This window comes from Monodon monoceros, unplaced genomic scaffold (assembly GCF_005190385.1).
Source record: "Monodon monoceros isolate NGI ecotype Baffin Bay Population unplaced genomic scaffold, NGI_Narwhal_1 Super_Scaffold_12, whole genome shotgun sequence".
Lineage (NCBI taxonomy): Eukaryota > Metazoa > Chordata > Mammalia > Artiodactyla > Monodontidae > Monodon > Monodon monoceros.
In genome coordinates this window covers 60,681,106-60,703,157 of record NW_021703768.1, presented here as the reverse complement: position 1 = coordinate 60,703,157, position 22,052 = coordinate 60,681,106, and the positions used below count along the sequence as shown (strand labels likewise).

The 22,052-nt window shown below is 40.5% G+C and overlaps 2 protein-coding genes across 5 annotated transcripts in view; one reads left to right on the top strand and one right to left on the bottom strand.

The window, feature by feature from the left end:
• Positions 1 to 22,052, bottom strand: part of IQGAP2 (IQ motif containing GTPase activating protein 2) — a 284,603-nt gene that overhangs the window by 64,819 nt on the left and 197,732 nt on the right. For all 4 annotated transcript variants that reach the window (XM_029216538.1, XM_029216541.1, XM_029216540.1 and 1 more), the window contains exons 13-15: positions 21,733 to 21,896; positions 7,829 to 7,919; positions 2,215 to 2,382 (exon numbers count right to left, since the gene is read on the bottom strand). In XM_029216538.1, the coding sequence (XP_029072371.1) occupies positions 2,215 to 2,382; positions 7,829 to 7,919; positions 21,733 to 21,896 (423 nt within the window). The remainder of the gene's footprint in view (positions 1 to 2,214; positions 2,383 to 7,828; positions 7,920 to 21,732; positions 21,897 to 22,052) is intronic.
• On the top strand, positions 10,917 to 17,322 carry F2RL2 (coagulation factor II thrombin receptor like 2). Its single transcript, XM_029216542.1, has 2 exons — positions 10,917 to 11,647; positions 16,118 to 17,322. Exons 1-2 carry the CDS (start codon positions 11,404 to 11,406, stop codon positions 17,188 to 17,190), a joined length of 1,317 nt encoding a protein of 438 aa, XP_029072375.1. The 5' UTR covers positions 10,917 to 11,403; the 3' UTR covers positions 17,191 to 17,322.

Genomic DNA, 22,052 nt, shown 5'->3' with positions numbered 1-22,052 from the left:
AGAAAAAAAATCTAAATTCTATCAACTGATGAATGGATAAACAAAATGTGGCATACTCATACAATGGAATATTATCAGCCATAAAAGGAAATGAAGAACTGATACATGCTACAACATGGTTGAACTTTGAAAACATTACACTACGTGAAAGAAGGCAAACACAGTATGACTTAATTTATATGAAATGTGCAGAAGAGGCAAATTCAGAGAGACAGAGAGTAGATTAGCGATTGCCTGGGGCTGAAAGTTGGGGGTGGGGAGCAATGGGTAATAGGTAAGGGGCTTTGTTTATTATAAGGAAAAATATCCTTTATTAAAAGGCAAATTAACCAGTGGTGGTGTTTTTAGTGTTAAGTAAAAACTTCTGAATTTCACACCTTAAAAGGTGTGAATTTAATGGTATGTGATATATCTCAATAAAAAAATCAATTATATTTCTATATGTGAGCAATAAACAACCCCAAAGTGAAATTAAGCAAACAACATTTACAATGGCATCAAAAATAATAAAATATGTAGGAATAAATGCAACTAAAGAAATGCAAGCCCTATACATTGAAAACTACAAAACATTGTTGAAAGAATTAAAAACCTGATTAAAAGCAAAGACATACCATGTACATGGATCAGAAGACTTAATATTGTTAAGACGGCAATATGCTTCAAACTGATCTACAACTTCAACACAATCTCTAACAAAGTCCCAACTCTCTTTTTGTTTCCAGAAAAAAATGAATCTAAGGTATCTCCTATGTTTCTAAATTGGCTACCTCGGGACATTTTTTCTTCACTGACCAGGACATGGCACTTGGGAAGAGGAGTAGGCAAGTTTAGGGAAAAGAAGATAAAACTAAGTTTGGGCCAGGATGATTTTGAGATTATGATGGGTCATCTCTAGGAACTCACCCCTGCATAAATACAGTTGTACAATTCTTTCCTCGTGAAGGATGAGGTAGGGGCACTACAGTAACTCCTGATGAAGAGTTGTGAAGGGAACAGAGAGAGGCTCAAGGGTGATCAGGTGCCAAGTAGGAGAGGATGGCCAGTAGCCCCGTTTCCATTTCATTAACAGAAAATTTGTGGAATTGGAGGGTAGAATTCCCAAGTAAGAAATACATCAGACTAATTTACAAGGAAGTACATAGGGTACTTTTGGACAGACTTCCAGTGAACTAAAAAAAAAAAAATATTTTTTTTCCTTAAGTTCCACTTCTAAGGCCATATATTGTCACAGCAGTTTCCTAAAGATGAAAAGTACTATGTACATGACCCATGATGTGGTACAAGTAAACACCAGCCTAAGAGTCAGGAGACACCTTGATCCTTGACACTAGGACATAGCAAGTGCTCAACAAAAACCTACTAAAGAGATGATGGATTATCTCTGCCAAAAATTAATCTCCTTGGATTTGTCATTTTCTCCCTCTGTCCAAAATGTCATCAAGGTGATTTTCTAAATCTGAAAAATGAGTCTTAAACTCATGATCTAAAACACAGTTTCCACAGCTAATATTTCATGACCTGCCATTGGATTGTACAGGCCTAAGTATATGCCAAGGCTCTTGGAGACCAATTTGCTGCTTATTTTGTACTTTCAAAATTACTTTTTACTTCCACTTAATATTGTATAATAATGTGTCATTTGTTTCAAAAAGGATGGAGAGAAATATTAGTGTAAAAATCAGTTTGTACCACTAGAGGGATGGCTCAACAGCAAGATCTATAGGAAGCAAAGTCGTCTTTTTTTTTTTGAGAAGCGATTCCAGTATTTATTTCCAAGATCCATACACTTGGATATGACTCTTTCATTATGACAGACACTATCAGAACTCCATTTTAGAAGCATGGGGACTCTGGGGCAAAAGGACAAGGATTAAGGTTTGAGAGAAAGACAATAACTCTTTTAAAGGAAAGCAGGAGATGTCTTTGAGGAGGCTACCCTATATCTGCCCTACTTTCTGTAAGTCTCCTTTAATACTGTATTTTCTCAAGTATATGGCACCCACACACAGCCATCAAGTTAATCACAGCTTTCTAAGAGACAAAAAAGGAAAAGCAACACCTAAAAAATTTCCTTTGCCAGAGATGATAAACATTTCAGAAACGTTCATTTGAAAGTGATTATCTGTCTTAAAATTAAGGTAACACAATACCACAGAAACCATCCTATTCAAAATGCCGATTTAGTTTGTGCTAAACGATGAAGAAGCTTACCACTTTTAGATTTTTGCTCTTTTGCCTTCGCAAGGGTGTCATAGTACCTGTCAGCACATTCGGGCATTACATCGTTTGTATTACCAACGGCAGACTTCAAAACAGACAAAATATCGCTTTGCTTCTCCTTCTCCAAAAACTCATTAACATCAACGACCAGTGTAACCCCTGGGTAATGAAAAATAAATGTTTCTGTTAATCGTTATCTTCTACTCACCCCAGAGGCATGCAAAGATATAATTCAACCTTTTAGGAATGCATTGGTATTAAACCTGTTTACCCTTTGAGAGTATGCACTACATACGCCACAGAGAGTCACCAACTGCTCAGGTTGTTAAGAGGAATACAATCCCATAGGAGCATTGTTTATCAAAAATCACAGTATTTCCTGGTTACTCTTGTGTGATATCAAGGTACTAGGTTCTGCTCATCGTGGTGATCTGTGAAATGGGGCGGGGGGGGGACACATATTGACAGTAGTTATGCAGCCCTTAGGCAGGTCATTAATCTGTATTTGAGAACTAGCTTTATGAAGACATGTATTTATTTTAGAACAAGTAAAATGCTATCTAAGCCACAGAAATCCTGAAATTCTCTGGTATAGTGCAAGTTTAAGATTGTCCTCAGCAACCTGAACGAATGTTCTAGGAAGGCAACAGGCACAGCTGGTGGATATGTGCAGTGAAGTCCAGAAACTTAACTGTGGAACCAATTTAGACCTAGAAAGCATGTTATCCCATTTCACATTTCTGCCTCTCCCCACAAATAAAACCTCACTGGACTCTTGGTTGCCTCAAGAAAGTTAACGTGGTGAATCCTTTATCATCTATTTTAGTTCCAGGTAAGGATATTCTGGCCCACCAATGGACCTACTGTCTTCACAACCTATAAATGCACTGAGTTAGCAAGGCAGAACAAAAAAAATGGAAGAAACCAGGTTAAGCACTTTCTAGATGAAAAAACATCTTGATGAAAAGAGAGGAGAGAGATGGATTTTTTTTTCTTTCTTTCTTTTTAAACACACACGTCAAACTCTGCCATACAAATGCTAAATGGTATACTGCTGTCATCAACTTATGTTCACACGTGCATAGAACTGTGAAGGCTGACGTGGTAAGAAAAACAGAGTCTGACTTTCGACAGCCATGAGTCCACGTCATGCAAATCTCAAGGAGCAGGTGAAGAGTAAAGACCTCCCACAGCCAACTCCAGTTGTTGCTGAACAAAAGCTACACCAGTAGGTTCTTTCACTTATAAAGTTAATGGGAACGGGTAAGCTGCCCCCCTTTCCTCTTCTCCAGGAAAGCTTTGTAGAACAAGAAGGCAGTACTGGTGTTGGAGATGTCTGTGGTCTGAGAGATGTGGAAAGAACAAGGAAATGACAAAGGATCCTCACGTGAATTACATCCGACAGCTTCATCAAACCCAGTGAAATGCTGTTTTCCTTAAAAGACGGATATTACGCAGGCAAACATTTCTTGCAAATGTATGTATTGATGTGCAAGCAGTGGGTCCATGGGTTAATCTTCCAGATAACTGAAGCTGACTCCTTTAGGTGCCAACCTTCATCTTAACAGAATCATGCGCCATGAAAATCTAAAGCCCCGGTAAAAACCCTAACAGGACAGTTTCTATCCTGCTCATCATTGTACCCACAGTCCCTGGTACGTATCAGGCGTTTAACATTTGCCGAGAGCTGCCAGAAGAGTCCTTCACGTCATTAAAATTATACTGTGCTGTAATACGGTGAGTGGTAACTTCAAGGACTTATGGAGGTGTTGGGGCTGCTTTGCTCCTGCACTAAATGGCCTCAAATTCCTCTTCTTTTTAGTTTTCCTCTAACGTCACTGTCAGTTATCACCTCTTGCTCCTGTCTGAGTGCCTGCACGGGGCAGCCCAAACACCTAACTTCCTTGTAGTTCATGGCTTCTGAGCTGGGAAGAGATACAACCAAGAGATTAGCCTTATGCTGAAGATAAGAATAAACAGGCTCAAAGTAGCTGTCCAGGTGGTCCCCACTGAGTTGAGAAAAATCAGTTGTAGTACACAGGCTTTGAGACAGCTATATTGCTTGCTTTTTTCTTCATCTATGGGTTGTGATTAAGTTCCAGATAGTTGAGAATGACAGATAAATGATATCCGGAAAGTCAGGTATGTTTCTGCTATGGAACAAATGAAGAAAACCTCCCCCAAACCTCCTAAGAGATCCAAAAATGCGTTTGCTTTACGTGGGTTCTTAGGAGGAGAAAGTAAAAAATCTTTTTATGTATAAAAGCACAGATCTACATATGGCACATAAAGAGGTAGACGATATATCTGTGGTATTAAAATGTCATGGTAAAGAGCACCATGGGAAAAAAAAAAGGCTACAAAGATTCCTTAGGGTGCAGTAATGGAAAAAGGCTGAAAAACATTGCTCTAAGGAGTCAAAAAATGGAGAAAACCCTACTTTAAGAAAGCAGGATGCTCCAGTGAAAATGGACATTGGGCCAAAACGAAGGAGTGTTGAGGTACTATGCCCTTTTAAATCTTGCCTGTGGTAAAATACACGGGTCAGCACATTTTCTTTTATCAAATTATCTGGGAGTGGCTTTGATAATTGCACCATGTGATCAGAATCTGTTTTTAAGTCTTCATACAAAGGATGAAGAATGCTTTTAAAAGTAAGATTAAATTCCTTGTTGATAAAACTGGAAAATTCTCAACTCAGTATAAGAATATAGATGGTTTTATTTTCAGAACATCTATTTGTTGTTATATATCATAGAAGACACTGTATCAACTCTTTCAAGGGATAGGACAGAAGTAGAAGAAAGGATTTTAAATATGCAAGTGTGGAGTAAAGAATCACACATTTGAGAAAATTTCTTATATTCATAGTAAATAGAAACGTTGAGTCTCAAGAGGATCAACTTAACATTTGCAGGCCAAATATAAGCAGAACACAGAATAAAAAGGAATAAAATAACTTCTAAACTGGTTTGATCTTTAAGAGAAAAATCATAACCCTTTTAGGCTATTTGAGTGCCTGTATGATAATCTAATTTCTTAAAAGTGTTCCTTCAAACTAAGGCTGCCTTCAGTCTTATATATAAATTTAAATCTCTTGTGTACACAACTCAATTTTATTTTTTTTCTTAAGGATTAGAGTGCTAGATGGGACTTGCCTGGTGGCACAGTGGTTAAGAATACGCCTGCCAGTGCAGGGGACACGGTTCGATCCCTGATATGGGAGGAGCCCACATGCCGTGGAGCAACTAAGCCCGTGTGCCACAGCTACTGAGCCTGTGCTCTAGAGCCCGCGGGCCACAACTACTGAGCCCACGTGCCACAACTACTGAAGCCTGCGCACCTAGAGCCCATGCTCCGCAACAAGAAAAGCCACCACAATGAGAAGCCCGCGCACTGCAACGAAGAGTAGCCCCCGCTCACCACAACTAGAGAAAGCCCACGGGGAAGCAATGAAGACACAGCGCAACCAGGAATTTAAAAAACAAAAAAAAAAGCAAGAAGCTCAAATGACGATTAAAAAAAAGGGTTAGAGTGCTATAATGGAAAGACTTCAAAGATCCTAAGGGTATAAAAATTCAGGTTGGAGAAATACACATATTTTTCCAGGCTAAGGAAATAAAAACCAGATGTTCCTTACAGATGCCTGTGACATTTAAAAGCACATTTCTGGAGCAAGACTATGACTTGATACAACAGGATAGATTCTAATTATGTCATGAATGGAGAGGTTAATGAACTGCACCTTTAGGATCTTAATTTACGTAGGTTATTTATATATGTAGAGTGTTAGCATATCAATATTTTTTAAAAAATAAATCTATTTATTTACTTATGTATTTTTGGCTGTGTTGGGTATTCGTTGCTGCGCGGGCAACTCTTCATTGCGGAGGCTTCTCTTGTTGCAGAGCACAGGCTCTAGGCACATGGGCTTCAGTAGTTGTGGCGCACGGGCTTAGTTGCTCGGCGGCATGTGGGATCTTCCTGGACCAGGGCTCGAACCCGTGTCCCCTGCATTGGCAGGCAGATTCTTTTTTTTTTTTTTTCGCGGTACACAGGCCTCTCACCATTGTGGACTCTCCTGTTGCAGAGCACAGGCTCCGGATGCGCAGGCCCAGCGGCCATGGCTCGCAGGCCCAGCCGCTCCGCGGCATGTGGGATCTTCCCGGACCAGGGCACGAACCCGTGTCCCCTGCATTGGCAGGCGGACTCTCAACCACTGCGCCACCAGGGAAGCCCTGGCAGGCAGATTCTTAACCACTACGCCACCAGGGAAGTCCCTAGCATATCAATCTTGAAGCTATTTTAGATTGCCATGTGAATTTTCTTATTATTCTTCTGTGAAAATAGATGCTTTAAAAAAAGACAACTATCATTTGAGCTAATGTGGGTTCTGCCAATTGCTGAGTATGTCTACTCCATTTATGCGTTTCGGACCTGGGGAAATAATCCTAGGGTGGGTTTGAGGCCCCACTAGACCCACTATGAGACGGACCTTAGCAACACCTCAGTGATCATCTCACCTCCATAAGCCCCTCCCCTGACTGGTGGACCACAGTGAAATTTTAGGTCTCCTGGAATTAGTGTCAGTTCAGAGTCAGTGTCCAGTAATCTCTGAAACGTGTGATTATGTCCTTTCCTCCCAGCACAGTCACCACAGTAGGGTATAACATGTTGATAATGTAGCAGGGTCCTTTCCCAAGGGGACCCAGCCCATCCTTCATTCAGGGGGTTCTGGGGCTGTAAATGGCTCGAGTCTGGGAACTAACGGAGGGACCATGACTTTCTGTTGTTTTACTTACATTCACCTGACCTAGAACTCTTCTTCCACTTGTGCAAATCAAGTAAGAGTTTAGTAGACTCTCTATTTCACTTCTAGGAACACCATGATCAATTAGCAAATTCTATAGGTCTCTGTGAGTCACATTTTTCTAATTACTGCTTCGACTCGGCTGTCCGTTATAATAACCACACCCACTTGTCTTTGGCAATTAAGTGCTGTCCCCTGGCCTCTGCCAGCCTGACCTACAGATTTTGGACTTGCCAGCCTCTCCACAATTGCATGAGACTATTTCTTAAAATAAAACTCCCTCTTTCTTTCTATATATATATGTGGGTGTATAGACAGGTAGATAGTACACATACTATATACTTTCCAGAGAAACAGAATATATATATATAAGTCTGTTTTTTCTAGAGAAAAAAAATATATGTTGCTCTGTTTTTGGAAAACCCTGACTACTGCAATGGAAGGCATTTAAAAAGCAGAAAGAGCCTAGTTTTCTAAGGATCAAGATAAAAAAGGACTTGATTACACTACAGATTTAAGAGTTGAGAAATTATTTTTTGCTTTCTGGATTTTGTTCAGCAACAATCTCAGATTTTGCTGGAGATAGTACCTAACCGCTAAAAACAGTGCAACCGACCAATCTTATTTTTGTATAAATATGCATTCAAGAATTAAAATTGGTAGAGAGAGTCCATATCTTTTCAGAAATTAAAGATGGTCTACTTAAAAAAAAATTAGGAATTAAAATAAAAATTGAGGGGCATAACCAGACGCAAGCAAGGCCAGTTTGGCCAGCAGAAGGAGGTGAGGGCTTACAGTGTTTTGCTTTGTCCATGTCCTTGTTGGCCTCATTGACCGCATGCTGTATCTCATCCAGCCAAAGAATTTTAGAAGCACTTTGAGGGTCCTGAGAATATGGGCACAGAATAAAAGAAAGAACAGTGAATGATGATGAAACAGAATTAATAACGGCTTTTTAGGAGCCACTTTATTAAAATCTCCACAAACTCTTACTGAGCAACTACCCAGCACAGCCACAAACTGTACAAGCTACTGATGAAACAGACTCCCAGTTGGACCAGTTCAACCTTCTCCACGGCCACCCCTTTAGTCCAGTCCCCCATCATCTCTCACTGGACAGCTGCTTCGATCTCCTACTTCCTTTCATTGTTTCCAAGTTTGCCTTTCACCACAGTGGTCCCCTATAGAGAACCAGATGATCTCTCCAAAAGGGACAGATCATCACGCCATCCCTCTATGTAAACTCCTTTAGAAGGTTTTCCCAGCAGTTTGAAGGAAACAACACTCCCTTCCCATGAACTGTGGGGATCTGAGAATCTGGCCCTGCCGACCCCTCCAGCTTTACCTCACTCTTCTCTACTCACTGTTTCAGATTTTCACATCAGCCTCCTTCAGATCACATCATTCTACCCCAGCTGCATGGCTGTTGGTTTTTTCTTATCATTCAGGCCTTAATTCAAATGGCACCTCTTCCAAAAAAGCCTTCTCTGGCTACCTTAGTCAATCAAATACTCTCTCTCCCAAGCACTCAGTAACTGTGGTTTCCAATGTGGCCCAGGGTGCCATGGAAATACTTTCAATTTGTGGGAAACAATGATACTTGAATTTTATCAGACACAGGGACAAATATAAGAACAAAAATAGCCAAACAGAAACATGGTGATGGGCTTCAAGGAGCTAACAGTTTAGCAAGAGAGAAAGATGCATCAAAAAATTATAATTATTGGATAAACAACAAGGTCCTACTGTATAGCACAGGGAACTATGTTCAATATCCTGTAATAAACCATACTGGAAAAGAATATATGATTATAATACAATGTGATCAGAGCAATATTACCTGTAGATACACAATCTAGAAATAGCCAAGAAGAGATTAATTTATATTAGGAGTGTTGAGTTGCAGGCAGAGAAAAGACCAAGTAGTTAAGGATAGCTTCAGAAAGGAAGTGGTAGCAGCAATAAAAAGGTATTGAGTTATCTTTACTAGTTTTTACTTTTGGGTTGATTCTGATGATCTTACTCCAAATGTGGTGCTGATATAATGTAATTAAATAGGATTTTCAGACAGCACTGCGTTTCATATAAACTTGTCTAAGATTACAAGTAAATTTTGTTAGCAGTAGAAATTAAATATTTTCAGAGAAGATGAGACATTTCATTTTAAAAAGTGGGAGCATTAGCCTATTTGTAGGAGTAAGTGTCATGTACTAGAGACTGAAGCAAGACTGAATGAACAGAAGGTAGGTCATTGGACCCATGGAGAACCAGCTCCATCACTTAGGACTCAAGAAGGATGGGGGGCAGGAAGGAGAAATAACATTCACCAGCTTCTTTGGGAGGCTTCAGCCCTATTTCCCGCAGAGGCTAACAGGAGATGATATATGTGGAGAGGGCTCTGAAAATGAGACAAAGTATCTGCTATTTCATCCTGTAACCTCCAGACTAATGAAGACCATTGAGGAAGGCTTGGTTCCTGCTTGCACAATCACCTTTAGCTAGATCTGCCACATGGGAACCACCAGCTAATAAGAGTTTCCATTTTGGGGGAGAATGGATGCGGAAGGTTCAAACAAGAAGTAAGATGGGAAGTTGAAAACTAGAAGAGGAATGAAGAGACGGGAATAGAAAGTATTTTTTTCTCTGCTTCTAAGCCAAAGAGAACCCAACCACACCCCAAGGTATAGCCTAAAAACTAAGCTCCACACAAGTTCATTTCTGTTTTCCTCAGGTTCTTTTTGAAGGGTATTTACCAAATTCCTTCATAACTTATCAGTGTAGAAGATGTACCATACAAACTTTTACCCAGATGCGAAGGAAGTTACAGTCCCACTTCAAAGCTGAAAGTATCAGTTTTGTAAGCTAAACCCAAGAGAGACTTTGCCAATCAAAAGAATTTAAGTCAACAGTTTAAATCATGACCCACAGACGTAAAGGTTGCTAGAATTAAATGGAAAACCAAGAGTAAAAACTGAAGCCTACCAGTGTAAGGTCTCCCTTTCAACCGCTCACTAGAAGACTGGAAATAGGATATTTACAGGATGGCCGTGACTCTATCTCTAGCTAAACATCCAGGTTCAACATATGGGTTACAGACTGCTTAAGTCAACAGAAAGTAGGCCATCTGAAAATCAAGTAATAAATTCCTGAATTTAAATGATTCCTAGAAAATTTTAAATAAAAAAGTAACTTCTCTTCAATATTTTGTGAGTTTTGGTTACTATTTCTGCAATGAAATAGCATTCTATCTCAGTTTGTGCTACCATATATTATTTGGTTGAAGTATTAAACACTGACTTTTGATTGTAAAATTCTTGGTGTGATAACATTCAACCAAGATGGGAAAAGTTTACACAGATCCATTTTCTCCCACCTTATTCCTTAACCTTAAGGCTTGTGAAATTTGCATTTTCTGATTCTTACTTCATTTTTATAGTTAACAGGCTTTGGGTTGTCTGGCTTAGCATTTAAGTTTTGTTAATTATAGGAAAATGTGTTATAATGCAGCTTTTTTTTTTTTACTACATATTAAATTATATCCTGCAGAACATAACTACACATAAAAGCTTATATGTTAAACAACTACGTGAATGTGTTTAACATTACTAAGTTGAACACTTCATAAGTGTTAAGATGGTAAATTTTATGTTATGTACATTTTACCACAGTTAAGAAAAAAAGCTTACTGTAAACCTGCTCACCGATACCCATGGGATAAAGGGAGTCCTCTGTGTTTTAATGTTATATTATGATTTTAGTTTAATCAAACAGTATTTTTGGGCGGGGTTCCCTAGTTATCTGACCCTACAGAATTATTGAATGGCTTAGAATATGTTTAGCTGTGGCAAAACAAAACACAATGAAACCAAGTTTTGGCCAAGCACTGATGACAAATTCAGACTAATGTGACACTGAAGGAGAATTTTCAAAGTAATCAAGAGCTTAAAACAATTTTAACTTCTTAAAAAAAAGTTTGCTTTCCATGATTCATTTAGCCTACAATTATGTAATGAGTTTAAGAATTAAGACTTAAAATAGCTGGAAGGATAAAGGAAAGGATAATTTCTGACAGCTCAGTAGCTAAGTAGAAATGACACTCTAGAACTTCATTTTTAAACTGGGTAAAAATGAGATATGGGACAGATTCAAATCTAACTGCTGCTCAGCATCTGTTTCCAGCTTACTTCTGTCAAGGACTGTTCTTTTTTTTTTTTAAGGACTGTTCTTAAGGGTATTCATTCAATGCACATAAATTCACTGGGTGGGAATGACAGCTTTTCTCCTGTGAGGGATAGGGAGGAGTTCAGTGACTTTCTCCGGGGATAACGTAACGTGCTCAGAGGCTCAGGCTGAGTCATGCACACTGAAACATGAGTGCTGTCACACCCTTTCCCTGCAGAGGACCCTGGCAGGCTTCCTTCCTGCAGAGCACAAGAGAACACGCTTCTACAGAGAGAACCAGGTTTCCAACTGGTGCCAACACATGGAACCGAAGTGAAACCATACTCCCTAATTTTAAACATTTGAGAAACGGGGCTCAGATGATCAAGATGAAAGCTGTCATCTTTGTAGCTGTTGGAGCACTGCTTCTGTCACCTGCTTCCTGTCAAAGTGGTAAGCTCTTTTCTTATGGGGTAGAGTGGGAATGCTGGTTTGTGTCCCAAGAGTCCAATGAATCTAATCTCTTTTACATTTCACACAAATTGCAACCCCAAATCTTAGTTACTAAAACGTGGAATTATGGACGTGAAGAGATGTAGTCTGTTCACTATTCCAAACTTGTCAAAGACTAAGTGTTCTCCGTTGATATTTAAAATTTTGTGGCATAGTCAAGATGTTAGATCTCTACAATGAAGTCAAGAATCAGTTTTCTTTAAAAGTTTTTGATTTTCTAAGAATTTCCTCTGATTTGGCAAAGATAACTTTTTTTTAAGAGATTTTAAAAATCCTATGTTTATACCTTCTGGAAACAAGAATACTCCCTGATAGACGGAGTGGTCTGCTTTCAGTAATCAGTTATGCTAATGAATTTGTGTTTCCCAAAAGAAATATGTGTTTCCTATTTCACTCAATACAATGTTAGCCTGTAACCTCCTGCTTGCTCTAAAAGTAATCAATTTGGGATAGGGATATCCACAACCCCCTTACTGTTGGGGTCCTACCCCAGCCAACGTTTTAGGAACAGGAAAGCTGAAGGGAAGAAGTGACAATGGGGGGGGGGTGGGATAAAAATTTTAAAAACCAAGGATCTATAAAGGAATGCTGCTAACACTGGCAGTTGGAATCACTGAGGTGGCTGAAGGACGGCGCTGAGAGAACCAGTAGAGAGCAGTAGCTCGTTTGAGATTTACAGATGAGTGAGTGCTCTGTGAGTGGATGAACCAAAATGAAGCAGAAGAGCAAAAGAAAAGAGGTTTGGGGAGGTGGTTCCTTCAAGGTGCTGGTGGGGTTTGGTGGATGTGAAAAGGGGGGAATTTAAAAGGTGACAAAGTAATGGGATAGCGGGGGAGTGGGGGAGATAAATTAGGAGTTTGGGATTAACATATACACACTCCTATATATAATATAGGTAAACAACAAGGACCTACTGTATAGCATGGGGAACTATACTCAGTATCTTATAACAACCTATAATGGAAAAGAATCTGAAAGAGAATATATATAAAAAATATATTTTATGTATATAAAACAATCACTTTGCTGTACACTTGATACTAACACAACACTGTAAATTAACTATACTTCAGCTTAAAAAAGTATTTTTAAGAAAAGGTGACAAAGTGAAAGGCAGTGAATTTGCTTTCGTTAGTAGGGGTTGGGGAGAAATGTGAAGGAAGACCCTGTTATTTAGTGGCTGACGTCTGTTCCCTTTGGGGATCAGTCCCTCTCCAAGGCCTTTTCTCAGGTTGAAAAACATTTCAGAAACATCATGCCAAATAAACCTGTATAAAAAACTCAGACAAATTACAAAATATATATGTAATTTAACAAGTACTATTTCTTAAGGAAAACTAGGCCCTAAGGAATAAAAGAGCCAGAATTCTCAAGGAAATGGAATCAAGGCTTGTTCACAGAGTCACTGTTTAGCATGTTTTCAGGCATGATGTCTTGCTCAGTCACTGGAATTTTCTGAAAAGTGACAAACACTATGGTTTCAACAGCTCTCTTCTCAGATCTTGAAGGGACATAACTCGTATAGCATGTTTTTCAGCCCACATATTTCAGCTTTGTGCCTGTCTGGAAAGGCACTTGTCTTTGGGTGATGTCAGATGCAAGAATTTTCCAAAATGCCAAAGTAAGCAGCAGGATTTTTTTTGTTTGTTTTTTTTGCGGTACGTGGGCCTCTTGTGACCTCTCCCGTTGCGGAGCACAGGCTCCAGACACGCAGGCTCAGCGGCCATGGCTCACGGGCCCAGCCGCTCCGCGGCATGTGGGATCTTCCCGGACCGGGGCACGAATCCGTGTCCCCTGCATCGGCAGGCGGACTCTCAATCACTGCGCCACCAGGGAAGCCCTAAGCAGCAGGATTTGAGTGGCTGTGCTCAGGTGTCACACAACATGCCTTCTAAGTCCACATCTACACACTGGCACAGAAGAATGCCACTTCCCCGAGTTCTCTTTCCTCTTCTCTAACCTTTCTTCCCTTAAGGACACCTGAACACCTCCTCATCCTTGCTTGTTCAGCAACACTCTCCCTCTGCGTTACACCCCGGATTCAGTTTGTGCAATCTCCAGGTTCTGAGGGAGGCTTCAATTTCACCCGGGGGTGAACTGGTTCACCCGGGGGTGAACTGGTAGAGATTCAGGAAGAGAAACTGGCTTTGAATGACAGCCAGGTTACTAAATACTAACCTCAAGGATTCAACATGTAGGAAAAGAGGTAACTGGCAGAGCAATGGCATTTTAAATCGATATAAGTATTAGGTTTATATTCAGCATAAAAGCTCATCTTAAGGTAACATTAGAAATGTGAGAGAATCTGCTTTCTCTACATGTCAAGGATTAACTTACAGAAAATTACACAGTGAAAAGCAGGTTTGAGTGTTAAGGTTTACTTTGTCTTTGAAATTGCTCTTTCATGAATTACGATTATTAGTATCAACATGCCACTAACAGTCAAATATTTATAGTATGTAATTTGTTTCTATCCTCTTTTTCTTTTTTCTCATTTCCAACTTCTGGAATCAGTTGATCAATTTCCTCTTCTGATTTTTCTTCCTTTGTCTCCTTTCCCCTTAAAAGCTGGCATTTCCGCTCAAGTCTGCCATTGGGTTCTTTCTTTTCACATCTCTCCCTAGGGCATTCAAGCACTAAAGCAAAGTATGGTCTCCACGCAGACTAAAAAACCCATAACTCTCATTTGGGCTCCTGAGATTTTGGACTCCACGTTTAAGTCTTCTAACCTGTCATGGGACATTTTACATTCTAATATTGCACCAGCAATTCACACTCAGGAATACTCAAAACTAAGATCTTAGCTTCTCCCTGTGTGGCACCCTCAGTCCCCCTGCCCCGTCCCATGCTCCATCCGCCTCTCCTCCAAGACGTCCAGAGTACAAACCTCCCAGTCACTTTTGCTTCCTGCTTCTCCTGCACCGCTTCCAGAGCCAGTCAGAGGCAAGTCCCCCTGAGCCTCTGTTACAGAGTCTCACGCGTTCATCTTTACCTCTCCAGTGCCATTGCTCTAGCTCTGTAACCCACCAGCTTGAGTTTGAGACGACTACAGTAGCCTCCAAATCAGACCCCCTTGCCTCTAATTTCTTACCTTTTTAGCCTGTTCTCTACGCTGTCATCAAAGTCACCTTAAACACAAATCAAATCATGATTATATTCGGTTCCTACTGCTGCTGTAACAAATTACCACTACCTTAGTGGCTTAAAACACAGATTTTTTGTATTTCTGAAGGTCACAGGTCCTAAAATTGAGGTGTCAGCAAGGCGGCTCCAGGAGAGAATCTGTTTTCTTGCTCTGGTCAGCCCCTAGAAGCACGTGCATTCTTTGGCTCGTGGCCCCTTCTTCAACCTTCAAAGCCGGCAGCATAGCATTTTCCAGTATCTCCAATTTTGACCCTTTTCCTCCTCCTCTTATAGGAGTCTTATGATTACATTTGGCCCACTGACCGATTCAGGATACTCATTCCATCTCAAGACCCTGAAGCACATCTGCAAAAGGCCCTTTTGCCATAGAAGGTAACATATTTACAGGTTCTAGGCATTAGCAGATGGAAGCTTTGGGGAGCCATCATGCTGCCTACCTCAACGGCCATTCCTCTGTTCATCACTTTGTCTGTGTACGACTCCAGCATCTGTGAATGGGCACATGATTTCTTAGTACAGTTTACGGGCCCTTCAGAGATTTGGCTGTAACCTACTCTTTCAACTTCATCTGTCAGATGTACCTTATTTGCATAAGAATGTGTTTTTGTGCATCTTCTCCATTAGTTTGAGAGTTGAAGACAGGGATGGCGTTGATTTAAAACTGGGTATATCACTGGCATATAAATATGCAATAAACATTTGTTGAATCAACTCATCTGATATTTCCAGACCCCATGTCAGCCTACACAATGCCTTTGCCCATTCATCACTTACCAGAATCTTATTCTTCTATTAAATTCCACCTCTTTATGAACCTTGCTCATCTTTGCTCATGTTCATCTTTTCCTTGACATTTTGCTCAAACATCTAAATCTATTAACTCTCGCCTGAAGAGTTTATAATCTATACAGTCTATACAGTTTATAATCAATATGACGTTAGCCTACAATGGTCTGATGTGCTATTTTTGTTTCCTCTTATAGTATCAATATTACAAACTCCTTACATACAAGGAGTTGTCATCTAGTTTGGGTTCCTGCACGGGTTAGCATGCTGCTGGGGCAAATGATAATACATTAAATGCATTCCTGTTGATTACCTCATCTATAATGATTTTTTTTTTATAATGATTTTTAAAAATAAAAATGACCCTAAATTCTACCATTACAGAAATTATGTAGCATAAGACATCTAGTTTTATTGTCTCCTGAACCATAGATATGACTCAGCAACAAATCATATGTTAATACTTCTTTTCAATTACAGGCATGGAAGGTGATGCAGACAACTTGGCAAAGCCAACCTTACCTATTAAGACCTTCCGTGGCGCTCCCCTGAATTCTTTTGAAGAGTTCCCCCTTTCTGCCATAGAAGGCTGGACAGGAACCACCACAACTGTAAAAATTAAGTGCCCTGAAGAAAGTGTTTCAAGTCTCCATGTGAATAATGCTACCAGGAGGTACCTGAGCAGCTCTTTAAGTACCAGACTGATACCTGCCATCTACATCCTGGTGTTTGTAGTAGGTGTGCCAGCCAACGTGGTGACCCTGTGGATGCTCTTCTTCAGGACCAGATCCATCCGTATGAACGTCTTCTACGCCAACCTGGCCATTGCAGACTTTCTTCTTTGCGTTACACTGCCCTTTAGAATAGCATACCATCTCAACGGGAACAACTGGGTATTTGGAGAGGTCATGTGCCGGGCCACCACAGTCATCTTCTATGGCAACATGTACTGTTCCATTCTGCTCCTCGCCTGCATCAGTATCAACCGCTACCTGGCCATTGTCCATCCGTTCACTTACCGGGGGCTGCCCAAGCGCACCTATGCCTTGCTAACGTGTGGATTGGTGTGGACAACGGTCTTCTTATATATGCTGCCATTTTTCATTCTGAAGCAGGAGTACTATCTTGTCCAGCAGGACATCACCACCTGCCATGATGTCCACAACACATGCGAGTCCTCGTCTCCCTTCCAACTCTACTACTTCATCTCCTTGGCATTCTTTGGATTCTTAATTCCATTTTTGGTCATTATCTACTGCTACACAGCCATCATTTGGACGCTTAATGCAAAAGATCGTAGGTGGCTGTGGTATGTTAAGGCGAGTCTCCTCATTCTTGTGGTTTTTACCATTTGCTTTGCTCCAAGCAACATCTTACTCATTATTCACCACGCAAACTACTACTACAACAACGCCGATGGCTTATACTTCATCTATCTCATAGCTTTGTGCCTTGGTAGCTTGAATAGTTGCCTAGATCCATTCCTTTATTTTCTCATGTCAAAAATCACGAATCACTCCACGGCTTACCTTACAATGGTGAAATCATCTTAGAGAACAAGGAAAGCTATGTGTGAAGACATACACTCTTGGGATAACATATGTATATTGCAAGGACCTCTATTCTCTAGCTCCATTTGTGAGCCCCTAGGAAATGGTGTTTCAAAATAAAACATTACATAAACAGTGACCTAAAAAAGAACCTATCAGTATTTTAAGAATGAAAATTCAGGAGAAAAGATATCTCCACCTGCCTGACTGGTACTTCAAGTTCTTTAAATCTCCATCTTCCCTACTTCTAAGAGGTTTCTATTCTAGATGATCTGGAGGAGGTGGATGGAACAGGGGGCAAGGGTGCAGCATGGGGGGAGCTAAGATCTCAGTTTTAGTGTCTGGGGTCATTTGTAATTCTTCTGCCTCCTTCAGCTCTCATGCTGGTGGCTGCCTCATCATGATTCTATGTGTGTAATGTCTCTCAGTAGGGTCCGTTATCCTAGCCCCACCTTTGCTTTCTAACCATTCATCACTGCCAGCCTACCCTCCACTTCTCAGTCCACTGCCAGATTACTCTTCCTCAAATACCAGTTTGAATACATCACTCAAAACCCCCAGTTCAGAGACCTCCATTGACCATTCACTGCTCTGGAATTATAAATCTTTAGCTTCGCATTCAGGCTAACACTGATTTTATTTCCCAAAAAACCTGGCATGTGATATAGGCACCTGCCGAGCTTCTTGCTTTGCTGTGATCCAGACTTCTCATTTTGCCCCTGCCACTAACCGGAAAGCTATTTCTCATATGTTTGCCTTAATTCTTTCCATCTCTCAAAGTCCTCAAAGGACAATTCTTCCCTGACTCTCTAGCCAGAGTTCATTTTTCTCACCTGAACCTTCAAAGCATTTTTTTGTATTTTTCTTATGGCATTTATATAGGGCTCATTTATATACAAATATTAATTCCATAAGCACTTATTAAGCACCATGTGCAGTAGAGAAGGGGCTTGTCCTCTTCCTTAAGCTTCCTGTAGCAATGCCAGGCCCACGTCTTCCCAGGGTCTGTGGAGCCAGGCTCCATACTTTGCACATCATGTGGCTGAATGAATGAAAGAGTAAAATCCCAAAGCATCTAAACAGCATGAAAGCCAATTAAATTCATACTGAGAAAGAAAGTTATTCCATATAACATGGCACATTATTTTTGGTTGGCTATATTTAAAAAAAAAAAAAGAAAGCAAGCTAAGGATATATTCATGAGGTCATTTATAAATTTAAAATAATGACTCCATTATTTTTGTCCTTATACCTAGTTTTTAATGGGGAAATGATATTTCGTTATAAATGCCCAGTACATTCCTGTAGGGAAATGACTATATTTCCTTTAGTTTGGAGATTAGACAGAAGGTAGAATATCAGTGGTTAAGGGCATGAAGGATTGTGAGATGAATTTTCAAGCCTGTAGGAATGTGCATTGACCATATACTTTGTAGTGCCCACCAAAACAATAAAAAAACATTTTAAATGCCTATTTTTGAGTATGCAGAGTTTCCTATTTCATTGGACTCAGATTAAAAAAATGCAAAAATGCACATGAAGGCCATTTATAGTATCTGTGTGGTTATGTGAAGAGTAAAAATAAACACTAAAGCAAAGCAAGAAAAACTAATCAAGTAAGTTTCAAGATGCCCAAAACTTCAATGGAAGAAACTGACTTTCTGCAAACAAAGTCATAAACTGTAAGACAGTTTTACCTACAGAAAAAATACAACACTATTCACTTGTTAAAAGCACACTTAATTTTTATGCAGTAATTATGCATGCAGGAAAAGAGAGCTTTGGGGGTGTATAAGTCATGTACCTTCCAAAATTCTAAAGCAAAGCCTTCAATTTAAAAATAGCTCACATGTAGAGAATGGACTTGAGAACATGGGGATGGGGAAGGGTAAGCTGGGACGCAGTGAGAGAGTGGCATGGACATATATACACTACCAAATGTAAAATAGATAGCTAGTGGGAAGCAGCCGCATAGCACAGGGAGATCAGCTTGCTGCTTTGTGACCACCTAGAGGGGTGGGATAGGGAGGGAGGGTGGGAGGGAGATGCAAGAGGGAGGAGATATGCGGATATATGTATATGTATGGCTGATTCACTTTGTTATACAGCAGAAACTAACACAGCACTGTAAAGCAATTATACTCCAAAAAAGATGTTAAAAAAATAAAAAAATAAGAAAAATAAAAATAGCTGACAGTTCACTGCCTCTAGTGAATACACCCAGAAAGTGTGTTCTCTGTTAAGTGTATGCCAACATGCCCACTACTCAGCCTTTGCCCTCAAGAGATGGAAGGAATTTGGTGCCTACACAAGGTCACACTTGAAATACTGTTAACGAGGACCAAGAATTCTCACCAACTTACACCACTGTCCTCAATCTTTGATAAAACTGAGCATTCTATTAAGATGTTATCCATCGTGACTTTTAATGGCTGTATACTTTGGCACAAGCTTTACTTTATATTGACAATACCAATAATGTAATTTTCTTCTATTATTTTCCAAGGCTAGACCTTTGGAAAGCAAAGCACAGAAACAGCCCCATAAAAACAACTGAAAATTTCCAGGTATCACAACAGCAGAGGTTAAAAAGCAAATAGAGACCCCACCAAATAACAGAATCAGATTTTTTTCCAGGGAAAGAGAATGCGCTGAGAAAACAAAGTTTCAAAATTAATGAGCAGAGAAAGAGAAGTGTGTTGAAAAGCGGCAACTTAACCAAACCAGACTCATTGCTTACTGCAATGTTTTTAATCCCTCAATTATTGTCAATGTAGTTCATGCTCCTAACTTTATAGGCCACAAGTGGTTTAATGCCTGAGCTCTAACTCAGATCCCTACGCTCATATTCCCTGTTCTAATTACACTATTAAAAAACTTCTTTCACACTTAGGAAGGATGCCCAACAGAGAAGAGGCACAGCATGGACACCAGCAAGGCTTCTTGCTGAGTGCCCTGGAGAGGTGCTGTGGAATTCCGTCTTGACCTAGAGCCCTTACACTGGGATGCTCAGGAGGGGACCTCCACTGCTTGCCTATAAAAGGTTTGTGGAGTTAGTTTCACCTTAACGACAAACACCCATGTGGCTGTTGGCAGAGAGAAACCCAGGTCTGTCTCTATCCTGCACCCAGAAGATCCCAACTAGTGAACAGAGTAAAGTAAACCTGTGTCGAGTAAAGACCTTGTGACAAAGACATCACTCACCACCCACTGACCTGTGTGACAGCCAGAAGTGCCCACAAAAATACTAGTTACATTATTTCAGCACTGTTTTGGGGTGACATGCTCCATGTCAAATGCTCTACACTTATACATACACACACTATAATCAATGTAATTATATGTTAATATGTAAAAATATAAATATATATTACTCATTTATTATATTATGTAATCATTTAAGCCTCACCGTAATCCTATAAGGTAGGTACTATTATTCTCATTTTACACATGCGAAAACTGAAGCACAGAGACTTTTGGTGACTTGACTAAAGTCTCTACCTAATTTGTGGCAAAGCCAAGGTTTGAATGGTGCCTGTCTCCAAAGCTAATACCTTTAGCTTTCGATGCTGTGGCACGTGCTACAGCCACAGCTACATCAGTGCAAACAGCAGGGGGCGGTCCAGTCCTCCTTGCTGACAGGGTCCACTCTCCTCCCCAGGGGTTTGGGGACATGAGGTCAGGTTTGAGTCTCATTCTCCCAGTCACTGGCCTGGCATTCAAGCCACAAGTGGTTACGTCCCAGGTAGCATCAGGTGATAGGTCTTCCTCTCCACTCAGTTCTTCCAATAGTGGCTAGTATCTGGGGGATGTCTCACAACAACAGTACAAGCTCTGCCGCCAGATAAAGCCCTCTGCTCTTCAGTGGGACCCGGCCAGGTCAGTTTCCTCCTGTGCCTAGAACAAACCAAGCTGGTACCTATCTAGCCCTGCCATTACCTGCCTGCATTATCCTGCTTCCCACTCACCAAACCACTTCCTTACCCTTCAGGAGCAGCTCCTGTTCTATCTCCACACCAACCTACCTTAGGGCTCCAGTTCACAGAAATCCCAACCATCTCTGAATCACTCTGGGCATTCCTCGTCTTGACATTTGGCCACATACCCATCTCTACTGCTATATAACTATTCTATATGAGAATGCCCACTGTCTTAGTAACTTTCTAAGCATCTTGAGGATAACGACAGAACATTCAAATGGTATCATGTGTTCCTCGGATCCCCCTTTCCCCTACCAGATGCCATATACTGCACCATGAATACAGTGTGTGCTCAGTAAATATCCAATAACTTGGACTGTGAACAAGAACTCACCCACAGTGCATTTTTAGTGAAAGAGTAGAAGCAGTCAGCAGCTCTGGAGCTAGTTTCCCCCTCATGTTTGACACCAGGAAAATAACAGCCCTATTAACTTGTAATCTGATCCATACATAGATAAGCAAATTATGAGCTTTAGGAAAAATGGGTAAAAAAAATCCTCCCTCTTGCCCCTCTGTCCCCAACCTGGTCTGTAAATTTAAAAGAAACACACCTACTAAGACTTACCATGAATTTCTGTGTTTTAGCCTGGTATAAAACATCCTGGTAGTGCTGGGCAGAGTCTGGGTCCACATCTTTAATCCTAGCAGTGGGTAGCAGCAGACTATCTAAGGTTTTCAAAGGATCCCTTTCATCAATGGCTTCATTGATGTACCCTACAGCTACAACTCCTAGAAAATAAAGGAAAAAAGTTTCCTTTTAAGTCATAGTACATTATAAGCTTTCTCCAATCACCTATAGCAAAGATTGAGTTAGAAACGGGGGCTGAAGAAACCACACACACACACACACACACACACACACACACACACACACACACACACACA